The sequence below is a fragment of the Mustelus asterias genome, chromosome 14, assembly GCF_964213995.1.
Source record: "Mustelus asterias chromosome 14, sMusAst1.hap1.1, whole genome shotgun sequence".
NCBI classification, from domain to species: domain Eukaryota; kingdom Metazoa; phylum Chordata; class Chondrichthyes; order Carcharhiniformes; family Triakidae; genus Mustelus; species Mustelus asterias.
In genome coordinates this window covers 106,149,440-106,163,929 of record NC_135814.1, presented here as the reverse complement: position 1 = coordinate 106,163,929, position 14,490 = coordinate 106,149,440, and the positions used below count along the sequence as shown (strand labels likewise).

The following is a 14,490-nucleotide window of genomic DNA, read 5'->3' as shown; positions in this document are numbered from 1 at the left end:
CACATTCACACCCACACACACTCTCACACTCTCACTCACACACTCATGCACACTCACACCCAGACCCACACACTCACACACACACACACTCTCACACACACACTCACACACACTTACACACACACACACTCACACACACACACTCACACACACACTCACACACACACTCACACACTCACACCCACACATTCACACACACACACTCACACACTCTCACACACACACTCACACACACTTACAAACACGCACACTCACACACACTCACACGCACACTCACACACTCACACACACACACTCTCACCCTCTCACTCACACACACACTCACACCCTCACTCGCATACACACACACACTCACTGACACTCACACTGACACTCAACCACACACACACACTCACACACTCACTCACGCTCACGCTCACTCACACACTCTCACTCACACACACACTCACACGCACTCATTCACACCCACACACACACACACACTCACACACACACTCACTCACACACACTCACACTCACTCACACACACACCCACATTCACACACACACTCACTCTCTCACACACTCACACACTCTCACTCACACACACTCATTCACACTCACACACACACACACACACACACACACACTCACTCACACACACACACTCACTCACTCACACACACACACACACTCACACTCACACACACACTCACTCACACACACCCACACTCACTCACACACACACCCACATTCACACACACACTCACTCTCTCACACACTCACACACTCTCACTCACACACACTCATTCACACTCACACACACACACACACACACACACACACTCACTCACACACACACACTCACTCACTCACACACACACACACACTCACACTCACACACACACTCACTCACACACACCCACACTCACTCACACACACACCCACATTCACACACACACTCACTCTCTCACGCACTCATGCACACTCACACCCACACACTCACTCACACACACTCACACTCACTCACACTTACACACACGCACACACACTCACCGACACACACACACTCTCACTCACACACACACACTCACCCAAACACACTCACACAGTCTCACTCACACACACACACCCACACTCGCATACACCCACACACTCACCGACACACACTGACACTCGCACACTCACACACACACATACTCACATACACACACTCACACACACACACTCACACACACATGCACACACACACACATGCACACACACACACACTCACGCACACACACACACTCACACACACACTCACGCTCACACACACACACTCACACACTCACACACACACTCACACACATACCACGGGCCCTATTTTACCATTTTGATTCTATGTGCTGGATAGACTTGAATCTGGGAGTGTTTCAGATCCAACTTTTAGACCCGTTCTGAGGCGCCCCCATACGCACTCTGCCTGAACAAATATCAGCGATTCCGAATCGCGCTGCAGAAGCTGTGGGCGGGGCTTAACGCACCCGAAATCCTGCAGCTCCAATCAGAGCCTCCAACTGCGCATGCGCAGAAAAAAGCCCAGAAAACCTCTCCCCTACTACATCCCTCCCGGGTCGGATAATGCCTCCCCCCTGGCCCACACAGACATTACCCACCCCCACAACATTACTGACTCCCTGATTACCCCAACCCCCGCTACCCAGACCGGTCACAGCCCCCTGCCCCCCTTCCCCCCACCGAGCACACGCAGAGTGGCAGCGGACCCCCCTTCCCCCTCACTAGAGAGCCATCTGACCCACCTTCCACCCCCGCCCCCCGCCACCCCCCACCACTGATCTGAGTCAGAGAGCAGCTGGAAGCGCAGAATGCTCCTCCTCAGAAGCTGGAGCCCGAAACCGACCTTTGTGGACCACGTCTGTTTTGCGCCGATTCTGGACGGGCGAACATGGTGGTAAAGGGGGAGGTGCTGGTGAGGTTGGGCGTGCAGCCAATTAAGTCAATTTAAATGGATGCAAATGCATTAAAATTGAGGTTGTGCCCGTTTCGGGTGCGGTTCCGATCGCGGCCATTTTCAGGCCTTGGTAAAAGGGAAACCAGCACGGAGGCGGGCGCAGATCGCGCTACTCACTTCACGCCCAACTTCACAAGGTTTTCGCGCCCGAAAGCGGGAGCAATGTGATGGTAAAATCAGGCCCGCACTCACACACAATAATCTCCAATCCTCACGAGTGAACACAATGACTCAGAGCTGCCCCCTTGTGGGGAAACGAGGAGCTGCCATTCAGAAATATGATGTGGAGATGCTGGCGTTGGACTGGGGTAAACACAGTAAGAAGTCTCACAACACCAGGTTAAAGTCCAACAGGTTTATTTGGTAGCAAATACCATAAAGCAGTGCTCCGAAAGCTTATGGTATTTGTTACCAAATAAACCTGTTGGACTTTAACCTGGTGTTGTGAGACTTCTTACTGTATTCAGAAATATCTCAGTGACTGACATTCGCAAGCTGTCCCTTGTAACCTCCAGAGACACAGTTGGAGCTGCTCAGAGAGTCAGCCTGCCCCGTTCCAATCTCACAGCTCCAATAAAGTCCCACAACCTGAAATGGACATTTCCCACCCAGAACTCTCTGAATGGGGACAGTCACCATGGTTTCAAACGAAAGGAGATTCACAAAGTGTCAGTCTAACTCTAACAGTCCAACAGGCCCTCAGGAGACACAGAACAGGTTCCCAATCCTGATTTAACTTGTTATTCACACAAAGACTATTGATTTGACGCAAATTGATCATATTGTGTGAATTTACACAGAAAATTGGATTTATTAAGAAAAGCCAGGCAGCGTGCGTTAATAACGATCACCCGGTGGCTCTGACATCCATCATTATGAAGTGCTTCGCAAGGTTAGTCATGGCACGAATCAATTCTGACCTCCCAGATTGCCTGGATCCACTACAGTTCACCAATCGCCACAACAGAGTTTCAAGCTTTCTGATGACATCACTGTAGTGGGTCGGATCTCAAACAAGGATGAGACAGAGTACAGGAATGAGATAGAGAATCTGGTGAACTGGTGCGGCAACAATAATCTCTCCCTCAATGTCAACAAAATGAAGGAGATTGTCATCGACTTCAGGAAGCGTAAAGGAGAACATTCCCCTGTCTACATCAATGGGACGTAGTTGAAAGTGTCGAGAGCTTCACGTTTTTAGGTGTCCAGATCACCAACAACCTGTCCTGGTCCCCCCATGCCGACACTATAGTTAAGAAAGCCCAACAACGTCTCCACTTTCTCAGAAGACGAAGGAAGTTTGGCATGTCAGCTACAATGCTCATAAACTTTTACAGATGCACCATAGAAAGCATTCTTTCTGGTTGTATCACAGCTTGGTATGGGCTCCTGCTCTGCCCAAGACCGCAAGGAACTACAAAGGGTTGTGAGTGTAGCCCTGTCCATCTCACAAACCAGCCTCCCATCCATTGACTCTACCTACACTTCCCGCTGCCTCGGCAAAGCAGCCAGAATAATTAAGGACCCCACGCACCCCGGACATTCTCTCTTCCACCTTCTTCATTCGGGAAAAAGATACAAAAGTCTGAGGTCACGTACCAACCGACTCAAGAACAGCTTCTTCCCTGCTGCTGTCAGACTTTTGAATGGACCGACCTTGCATTAAGTTGATCTTTCTCTACACCCTAGCTATGACTGTAACACTACATTCTGCACTCTCTCTTTTCCTTCTCTATGAACGGTATGCTTTGTCTGTATAGCGCGCAAGAAACAATACTTTTCACTGTTTGTTAATACATGTGACAATAATAAATCAAATCAAAGTCAGATGATTTTGAGTGGATGATGATTCTTTTCAGAATGCTCTGACAATAACCAATGAACGATTGCACCGTCCCGTCCCCAAACAGAGTTTAATCCAAACCAGTGACATTAACAAGAAAACAAGGTGGAAATGTTCAAATGATTCGATTTAGTGAATGAATCCCATTCGATTCTCCCCCTGGTGTTGGGCTTGTGTTACTGCGACACAAACACACTCGGGAAATACAGGGAGTGGGATCGTGCTGTGCCCCCGCCGCGGGTTCCTGCTGGGAGAATTCCACCCAGGGCACGGAGTGTGAGGGCGATGGGGGAGAATCAGCACGGGAACATTGCCATTCCGATCTGATCCTGGTTTTATTCCCATTCCCAGCTTCCCCAGTCCGGTCTGATTCCAGTGAGTGACCCGGAGAATAGGGTTCAGATTCTAAACTTCCAGAGAGGGTCAAACACCCCCTCCCCCTTTCCCCCCCTCCCTCCACCTTCCCCACCTCCTCCCTCCCTGCTCTGCCCCTCTCCCCCTCTCCCCACTCCCCCTCTCCCCCTCTCCCCACCTCCTCCCTCCCTGCTCTGCCCCTCTCCCCCTCTCCCCCCTCCCCCCATCCCTCTTCTGCTTCAAAGAACAAAGAACAGTACAGCACAGGAAACAGGCCCTTCGGCCCTCCAAGCCTGTGCCGCTCATTGGTCCAACTAGACCATTCGTTTGTATCCCTCCGTTCCCAGACTGCTCATGTGACTATCCAGGTAAGTCTTAAACGATGCCAGCGTGTCTGCCTCCACCACCCTACTTGGCAGCACATTCCAGGCCCCCACAACACTCTGTGTAAAAAACATCCCTCTAATATCTGAGTTATACCTCGCCCCTCTCACCTTGAGCCCGTGACCCCTCGTGATCGTCACCTCCGACCTGGGAAAAAGCTTCCCACTGTTCACCCTATCTATACCCTTCATAATTTTGTACACCTCTATTAGGTCTCCCCTCATTCTCCATCTTTCCAGGGAGAACAAGCCCAGTTTACCCAATCTCTCCTCATAGCTAAGACCCTCCATACCAGGCAACATCCTGGTAAACCTTCTCTGCATTCTCTCTAAAGCCTCCACGTCCTTCTGGTCATGCGGCGACCAGAACTGGACGCAGTACTCCAAATGTGGCCTAACCAGCGTTCTATACAGTTGCAACATCTGACTCCAGCTTTTGTACTCTATGCCCCGTCCTATAAAGGCAAGCATATCATATGCCTTATTCACCGTCTTCTCCACCTGTGCTGCCACCTTCAAGGATTTGTGGACTTGCACACCTAGGTCCCTCTGTGTTTCTATACTCTTGATGGCTCTGCCATTTATTGTATAACTCCCCCCTACATTATTTCTTCCAAAATGCATCACTTCGCATTTATCTGGATTAAATTCCATCTGCCACCTCTCCGCCCAATTTTCCAGCCTATCTATATCCTGCTGTATTGTCCGACAATGCTCTTCGCTATCCGCAAGTCCAGCCATCTTCGTGTCATCCGCAAACTTGCTGATAACACCAGTTACACCTTCTTCCAAATCATTTATATATATCACAAATAGCAGATTGTTTCCTGCCGCGTGGCGCTCTGGAAGGTAATAAATATTTTCCTGCAGGTTTTGCTGCTGTTTATTGCTGAAGCGAATGTTTATCACCTCGGGGCCTTGAGACAGCCTTTGCTCTGGGCCTTGCCCCTCCCCCGCACAGCCTGAGGCCTCCCCACAGCCCCCGAAAGCAGGCCAGGCCGGAAGGTGCCACCACAAACTCCCCCACACTGTCAACAAGGCCCCGGTCCAAAACCAATCTGCAGATGGAGCTCCCCCGCTCCCAGGTGAGTGCCGGACTCTCTGAGTCTCAGTGAGGTGGTGGAAGCTGCAACTCCCACTGTGCTGATTCCTCACAATGGCTTCTTTTCAAACACTGCCCAGGCAGCTCGCTGGCACCGTGATGCCTGACAGAGCGAGAGGAAACCACGCTCAGGGCATCAGAGTCACGCAAAATCATTCCCAAACCCGTGTGTGCTCACTGACAGCTGGTGGGAAATGAGGGAAAGATTGGACTCAGTTTCCTCACTGCACTCACTGAGTGAATTTACAACAACATAACCTGTGGGCAGCAGAGGTTTACCTCAGCACGGGCTGCCTTGGCATCATGACGCCAACAAAATGGACCCTTGCAATGTGGTCTCCTCAACAACAGCAACAACACGTTGTGTTTATCCAGCGTTCCGGAATAATCCTCCAAAGGATTGTCACAGTTACCAATCAGACAGGCAGTGTGCTGGCTGTTTACAGCACCCTGTGAACCAATCACAGCACAAAGAGCGTTCTTCCAGAAGCTTCCCAGAAATTTTAATCTGGATCTTGATCCTATTCATCCTGGAATTGAACAGGGAATTCGGAAAGAGGCCCTGTAAAATCACAGGAAAAATTCACAGGGAGAGGTCGGAATTCCCCTCTGGGTGCCTTCATCCCGAGTTTCCCAGGACCAACAGGACAGGTCTCTGGGATTTTAACATCTCAAAGAAAGGACGATTCCACACCAGACAGAGTGGACCAGCTCAATGCCAGTGTTAGACAGAGTAGCTCAATGCCAGTGTTAGCCAGAGTAAACACAGCTCAATGCCAGCATTTCCCAGTGTAAGCACAGCTCAATGCCAGTGCTATCCAGAGTAAAACAACTCAATGCCAGTGTTATCCAGAGTAAAAACAACTCAATGCCAGTGTCCCCCAGAGTAAACACAGCTCAATGCCAGTGTTATCCAGAGTAAACACAGCTCAATGCCAGTGTTATCCAGAGTAAAACATCTCAATGCCAGTGTTATCCAGAGTAAAAACAGCTCAATGCCAGTGTTATCCAGAGTAAACGCAGCTCAATGCCAGTGTTATCCAGAGCAAACACAGCTCAATACCAGTGTTACCCAGAGTCAACCGAGCTCAATGCCAGTGTTACCCAGAGTAAACACAGCTCAGTGCCAGTGTTACCCAGAGTAAACACAACTCAATGCCAGTGTTATCCACAGTAAACATAGCTCAATGCCAGTGTTATCCAGAGCAAATCCAGTCAATGCCAGTGTGATCCAGAGCAACTCCAGCTCAATGCCAGTGTTACCCAGAGTAAAACAACTCAATGCCAGTGTTAGCCCGAGCAAACACAACTCAATGCCAGCATTACCCAGAGCAAACACAGCTCAATACCATTGTTACCCAGAGTCAACCGAGCTCAATGCCATGATGCGAAGTGATGCATTTTGGTAGAAATAACGTAGGGAGGAGCTATACGATAAATGGCAGAACCATAAAGAGTGTAGATACGCAGAGGGACCTGGGTGTGCAAGTCTACAGATCCTTGAAGGTGACGTCACAGGTGGAGAAGGTAGTGAATAAGGCATATGGCATGCTTGCCTTTATAGGACGGGGCATAGAGTATAAAAGTTGGGGTCTGATGTTGCAGTTGTATAGAATGTTGGTTCGGCCGCATTTGGAATACTGCGTCCAGTTCTGGTCGCCACACTACCAGAAGGACGTGGAGGCTTTAGAGAGAGTGCAGAGGAGGATTACCAGGATGTTGCCTGGTATGGAGGGGCTTAGTTATGAGGAGAGAATGGGTAAACTGGAGTTGTTCTCACTGGAAAGACGGAGGATGAGGGGTGACCTAATAGAGGTGTATAAAATTATGAAAGGCATAGATAGGGTGAACGGTGGGAAGCTTTTTCCCAGATCGGTGGTGACGTTCACGAGAGGTCATAGGTTCAAGGTGAAGGGGGGGAGGTTCAACACAGATATCAGAAGGACGTATTTTACACAGAGGGTGGTGGGGGCCTGGAATGCGCTGCCGGGTAAGGTGGTGGAGGCGGGCACACTGGGAACGTTTTAGACTTATCTAGATAGCCACATGAACGGAGTGGGAATGGAGGGATACAAAAGAATGGTCTAGTTTGGACCAGGGAGCGGCGCGGGCCTGGAGGGCCGAAGGGCTTGTTCCTGTGCTGCATTGTTCTTTGTTCTTTGTTGTTCAACCGTGCTCAATACCAGTGTTACCCAGAGTAAACACAGCTCAATACCAGTGTTACCCAGAGTAAACACAACTCAATGTCAGTGTTATCCAGAGCAAATCCAGCTCAATACCAGTGTTACCCAGAGTAAACACAACTCAATGTCAGTGTTATCCAGAGCAAATCCAGCTCAATACCAGTGTTACCCAGAGTAAACACAACTCAATGTCAGTGTTATCCAGAGCAAATCCAGCTCAATGCCAGTGTTACCCAGAGTAAACACACTCAATGCCAGTGTTACCCAGAGTAAGCACAGCTGTTGACGATGCTCACTGCTGTATCTACACTTGATGTGGAATATCGGATGGACAACAAATCCACTCGGTTTAAACATGGATGGGAATGGGATTTAATGGCCATTGCTGGGTGAGTGGGAAAAGGCTCGCGCTGATATGTTACTGAGGGACACGGAGCAGGAGCGACCGCCTTCAACGATTGGTCTGAGCTCAGTCAGCTGACCACAGCGACAAACACTTTTGAAGAGTGACAATTGATTGGCTCTGGGATTGGAATCGGCCAGGATTCCAGATCTCCAGTGGGACCGACTGATCCCATGTTGGGTGGATCTGTTTGAAATCAGTGTGTGTTTGCTCCTCTGGGATTCTCTCCACAGAGACAAGGCCGATACGCACTGACTGTGTCCACGCTGACATGGAGAGTGGACACTGCGGGGTCACAGGTCAGCTACTGGTCACCATGGAGCCAAGTCCCCAACAGGGAATGAACGAGGGAGAGGGATGGAAAGGAAGCAGCGGGAAAACGGATATGAAAATGACGGAGGAAGATTGTTATTCCAAAAATCAAACCTTGCTTTACATTAAACTCACCGTCACAGAAACACCTCAGTGCTTCCAGCAAAGTTTCTGGAGATAATGTTTGATGCCGGAAGTGAGACCAATAATGTCAACATTCCCAAAATGGAATCATTCTGGAGTTATTCCCAATGGACTGAGAGAGACTTTGTACAAACCACAGATGGTCATTTCCTCTCCTCCCTCAGTTCATTATTTCATATTCTGAGGAAGAATCTCTGATCTCACCAAATCTAAACAGGGTGATGATATTGGGAGGAAGTTGTGCCCATTTTGCAGCCACTTGGCAGCAGCTGCCCCTGCCCAGGATCAGCGCACTGAGTCAATATGAGTCAGTGTTTGAATGTGGTGGAGGTGAGGATATAAAGACTGAACGCTGTAAGGAAAAGGCAGAGCGAGAGAGAGAAGCAGCTCCTTTACTCTTCGCAAGCAGCCAGCTGATCAGACAAGACACAGAATGAAATCCTTACTCCTCACCATTGCCGCAGTGCAGATCCTCCAGTGCTCAGGTAGGTACTGGAGAGAGAGAGAGAGAGACACCTCATAAAGCAACACCTTCTTGCCAGTGAGACTCACTGACTGAGATGTCACCAATGTGTTAGAAAGAATTGACTGGAGAATGCTGGAGTGTTTGGTACAACTTTCCTTTTCTCTCTCTACAGGAATCCCCAGCCCTAAGGATGCTCTGAGAGTGTCAGTTGGAAAGCTGAATGAAATCACCGCCATCACCAATTTGTGTGGGATAACCCGGAGAAGAGTGAAGGATGTAAGTGTGTCCAGCTCTCAGTGCGTTTCACTGTCTAAAGTCGACAAGAATATTGCAGAGTGCAGTTAGACACTGATTATTAAACAGGACCAGAATATTCTATTGCTCTCACACTGATGGGTGAACCAGCCCAGGGTAGGAACACGAGATACACTCAGACACTAATGACCTGTTTTCCTCTCATTAGATTAATCGCACAGGAAAATTGTCGTACAACGTGGATTTAACATTCTCTGTGAAAGAAACCGTCTGCTCCAAGAATTCCGGACTGGAATTTGATGATCCCAGCTGTCACTTCCGTCCCAAGAAGTCCGCAGTAAGTCCAGAGTTAGATTGTCACATCGATTACCTCGTGTGTACGGAGTTACAGCAGAGAAACTCAGTGCTGATCTTGTAGTTATAAAGTTATTAGAAAGGGATTATAGTGTAGGGGTGCAGAAGCTTAATACAATGATACAGAGCATTGGTGAATCCACACTTGGAATACTGTGAGCAGTTTTACTCACCTTCCCTGAGGAAGGATGGACTTTCCCGACAGGATGTGGAATGTAGGATCACAAGACTGGAATGTGCAGGTTGTCCTGCGAGGAGAGATTGAGTGGATTCGGCCGATATTCCCAGGAGAATGAGAGCTGATTGAATTCACACAGATAGAATTCTTAAAGGGGCTTGACAGGGAAATGCTGAAAAATCTTTCCCCACTGATAGTATCTGGAACACAAGGTCACAGGGTGGGATTTTCCGGCTACACTCACTCCAAGGTCGGAAATTCCCACCCGAGGTCAATGTACATTTGCATGGTCTGCCCCCGCCCGCTCCGATTCCCGGACTGGGGGGGACAGGAAAATTCCACCCACAGAATAAAGAGTTTGCTGTTGGACAGATTTGAAAAGAAACTTCTTCATTCAAAGTCTTGTGAATGTTTGGAATTCTTTCCCTCAGAGAGCAGTGGATGATTAATCATTGAGTATCTCCAAGACGCAGATAGAGTTTTGGACACTAAGAGAGTTTTGGGATATGGGATGGGGTGAGAAGGTGAGTTGAGGTTGAAGATCACTCCTGATTGGACTGAATGGTGGAGCAGGAACGAGCGAATGAGTGACCCATGCAGGATCCTGTTTCGCATCTTCCTCTGGAATCATTCAATAATGTAACAGAATTGTGCTTTATTTTCACAGGAGAAAGGTTGGTGTAAAAGCCGTGTGAAATATTTTGCTGATGAGGTGCAGGATGTTGATGTGGAGTGCCGAGGTTTGGAGACAGTCGACAGCCACAGTGATTCATTCGAGTCGAGTGAAGACACTGTTGAGGTAATGTCACCGTTCTACACATCAGGACAATGGCATTTCCAACATTGCGATTATTGAGAGATTTCTCATTGGGCCACTGTGCTAAATATTGAATTATTAATATTTTAATACAGGTTGAAACCAAATCAAAGGAGACATCGATCGAGGAATCTCTCAATGTGAGTATAAATTGGGAAATCTGTCCGAGTATTTTCCTGTTGATCAGAATTGTTAACAGACACATTATCAACAAAAACCATTCTGACCATTGAAATGTGAATATTTTATTACAGATAAGAAGCCAATCAGCAGAATCATCGCTGGAGGACTCTCCCAGTGTGAGTATAATCTGGCATTTTGTGTCAGATGATTATCAAACAACAAGAACCTGTTGAAACTTTGATCCAGCTTCCTCTGACTCGATTCAGGAATTTATTGAATTAAATGTCCACCCAGAGACATTGGGAGTGGAGATTCTGATTCTCAATTGCTGCTGGAATCTTCAAGTATAGTTCGCGGATTGTTGGATTGAGCTCATGTGGATGGCTCTTGTTTCCTGAATTTGAGAATATTCTAGAATCAGAGAGAACGCTCTCCGCTGACAACAAGCATGATAAGAAGTTTAACAACACCAGGTTAAAGTCCAACAGGTTTATTTGGTAGCAAAAGCCACACAAGCTTTTGGAGCTCCAAGCCCCTTCCAAGCCCACACCGCAAACTGCCGGCTCCAAGTGGAGAGGATCTCCAAGAAGATCGCGCATATCGACCACCGCAAACAAGCATGATAACAGGGGAGATATAACTGTGGACATCCTGAGGCAGCATCTTTCACATTCCCCTCAGTGAATGGATAATAATTTGGTTAGGTTGATTGGCCATGCCATATTGCCCCTTAGTGTCACTGGATCAATAGGTTATATACGTGGGGTTATGGGGGTAGGGCCTGGGTGGGATTGTTGTCAGTGCAGACTCGATGGGCAGAATGGCCTCCTTCTGCACTGTAGGGATTCTATGATTCAATGGTTCTTATTGCTGGTTTCTGTCACAAAGTTAACTCAATAAATCCCAATCGAGGGAGAATCTCGGTCTCTGTTAGTTTATCCATCGAGCCACAACCCCACTGTCCCAGAGCTGGAATGATTATAGCTGTGGTGGGGAACAGGAGGTGTTTGCTGAGGGATTCTCCACTCCATCACTCACTCACTCCATCCCAACTCCAAAACTGAAAGTGTTCCCACTTCCTCATTTCAAACGTTTGTCTGGAAATTATTCAAAAAATCAAAATTATTTACAAAATGCGAAACACTGAAATGTGAATATTTTATTACAGGTAAGAAGCCAATCAGCAGAATCATCGCTGGAGGACTCTCCCAGTGTGAGTATAATCTGGGATTTTGTATCCGAGTATTTTCCTGTGAATCAGAATTATCAACAGAAGCATTTGAAATCTGGGATGTAAGGGTGTGGGAATGGAGTGTGAGATAATCATTTATTTTAATCTGAGATCCTGGGGGAGGGGAGTCTGAGACTCGGACACAAATCCAGAGAATGAAGCTGTCCTTCCTGACTATAAAGACAGCTGATTATTCCGAGGAATGGACAGGTACAAACAGTAGCATTGAGAGAGCAATGTCTCTGACACTCTCACCAATTATAGACAGTAATGCCTGCTCCCTCCTGGAGAGGAACTGCAGATTCAGCTCAATAAATCCCAATCGAGGGAGAATCTCGGTCTCTGTTAGTTTATCCATCGAGCCACAGCCCCAACTGTCCCAGAGCTGGAATGATTATAGCTGTGGTGGGGAACAGGAGGTGTTTGCTGAGGGATTCTCCACTCCATCACTCACTCACTCCATCCCAACTCCAAAATCTCACAAGTTAATAATTCCTTATTTAACGTTTAAATCTTTGATTTGGAACTAGTTTTTTCCATATTATTTACAAGATGTCTCATTAAGTCCCATTTCTGTCCCTATAAATGTGAATATTTTATTCCAGGTAAGAAGCCAATCAGCAGAATCATCGCTGGAGGACTCTCCCAGTGTGAGTATAATCTGGGATTTTGTGTCGGATGATTGTCAAACGACAAGAATCTGTTGAAATTTCTCTCCAGCTTCATTGAGTCGGATCCCACTCGGAATTTTGATTCAGTTAAATGTATATTGAGAGCAATGGTTCTGTGGGTAGCGTCGCTACCTGTGGGTTTGAGGCTCTGTGTTTCAGTCCCACCCTGGGAATTGTTGGTGACGGAAGGTGTGTTTATAATGCGGCCAAACAGGTTGATTCCCATCCTTTAAATCTTCCCAATAGCCCCCCACCCTCCCCCCGCACCTCCGTGCCCCCGATGGCGGGGGGATGAGAGTGGGAGCGTTCCCTGGACAGTCACACAGCAGAATGCAATGGCAAACCACTACAGTGACTGGTCCAGTGGAATGATGGAGCAATCCAATGGGAATCCATGGTCACCAAGTCCTGTTGGGGCCGGATACCTGGAGGAGGATGTTAGAGTCTCGGAATTGATGGAATTCAAATTCCCTCATTGATGGTGTTTAATAAGCAGTGAAATCTTTGAGTTAAAGATCATTCTAATGCTCAATATTGGTTCTAAACAGATCAATGTGAATCTTTTCACACAGGTGCAAAGCAAGTCAGCAGAAAGATGGCTCGATGTGTCTGTAAAGGTGAGTAGAAACGGGGATTTGTGTGGGAGAATTGTCTCTGGATCAGCAATAATAAAACATTGAGTTCAGATTGAAGTCAGCCCATCTGAAAATGACCATTCTGCTGATTGTGTTGATTGCAGGAACACAGTGATGATTCAAGAGTCCCACACTGACCCTGAATGAAACGTCTGAAAGAGCCAGCTTGGTGTCAACACAAGAAGACCTCATTCCCATTGAAGAAGATGTTCTCAATTGCCCTTTACTCCTTCATGTATAATGGCGGTGGGGGGTGGGACGGGCCAGGGGAGCAGGGGTGGGGTGGGTTTGGGGGGCGGGGGGGCCTGGGGTTCCTGCCTGTACATTTCACTGTAACTGGGAGATTCTATTGTTTGTAAATGTTCTGTCCTTTGGTGTGTGTTGTTGTTGTATTCTGTGGATCATAATAAAAGTGTGAAGAGAATATTTCCTGATGTTCCTCCAGATGTTGCTGCTGCTTTCACTGATTGGTTGGGAGCTCAGAATGCTGGGAGCAGCCTATCACACACTGGGATCACTTTCCCCAGTCTCCGGGGAGCTGCTCAGGGATTGGGGCTTCACGGTTTTTAGCCAAATGTCGGGAGGGGGATAATTCACAATGTTTCAACAATTCAGATTCTACGACCCTGGAACTTTCAATGGACTGCCTGTTACCCAAAACCAACCCATAATAGTCTGTTTGAAGCTAGTTGATGGAGGGTTTTCAATGTGAGTTCATGCACTTTAGCATAAATGTGAGGTGGATCCTTCTGGAATTCTGCAACAAATTCCTATCTGGGCTTGAAGTGAAATCTCTTCATTGTAAATGTTGAAGTCCAGTTAATTCTGCCCTAATTGTGCGTCGATTCCACTTTCTAAATGTGAGCGTGTTGGCTCAGTCCGACTCTATTGGCCCTTTAGATTTGGTTTATTATTGTCACATGTATTAACACACAGTGAAAAGTATTGTTTCTTGCGCGCTATACAGACAGAGCATACCGTTCATAGAGAAGGAAATGAGAGAGTGCAGAATGTAGTGTTACAGTCATAGCTAGGGTGCAGAG

The 14,490-nt window shown here is 47.7% G+C and overlaps 1 protein-coding gene across 1 annotated transcript; it reads left to right on the top strand.

Moving 5' to 3' along the window:
- The first annotated feature begins 9,150 nt into the window (after positions 1-9,150).
- LOC144504097 (secreted phosphoprotein 24-like) lies at positions 9,151-13,630 on the top strand. Its single transcript, XM_078229272.1, has 9 exons — positions 9,151-9,202; positions 9,356-9,459; positions 9,647-9,775; positions 10,638-10,769; positions 10,883-10,927; positions 12,079-12,123; positions 12,747-12,791; positions 13,385-13,429; positions 13,552-13,630. Exons 1-9 carry the CDS (start codon positions 9,151-9,153, stop codon positions 13,582-13,584), a joined length of 630 nt encoding a protein of 209 aa, XP_078085398.1. The 3' UTR covers positions 13,585-13,630.
- Positions 13,631-14,490: the final 860 nt, after the last annotated feature.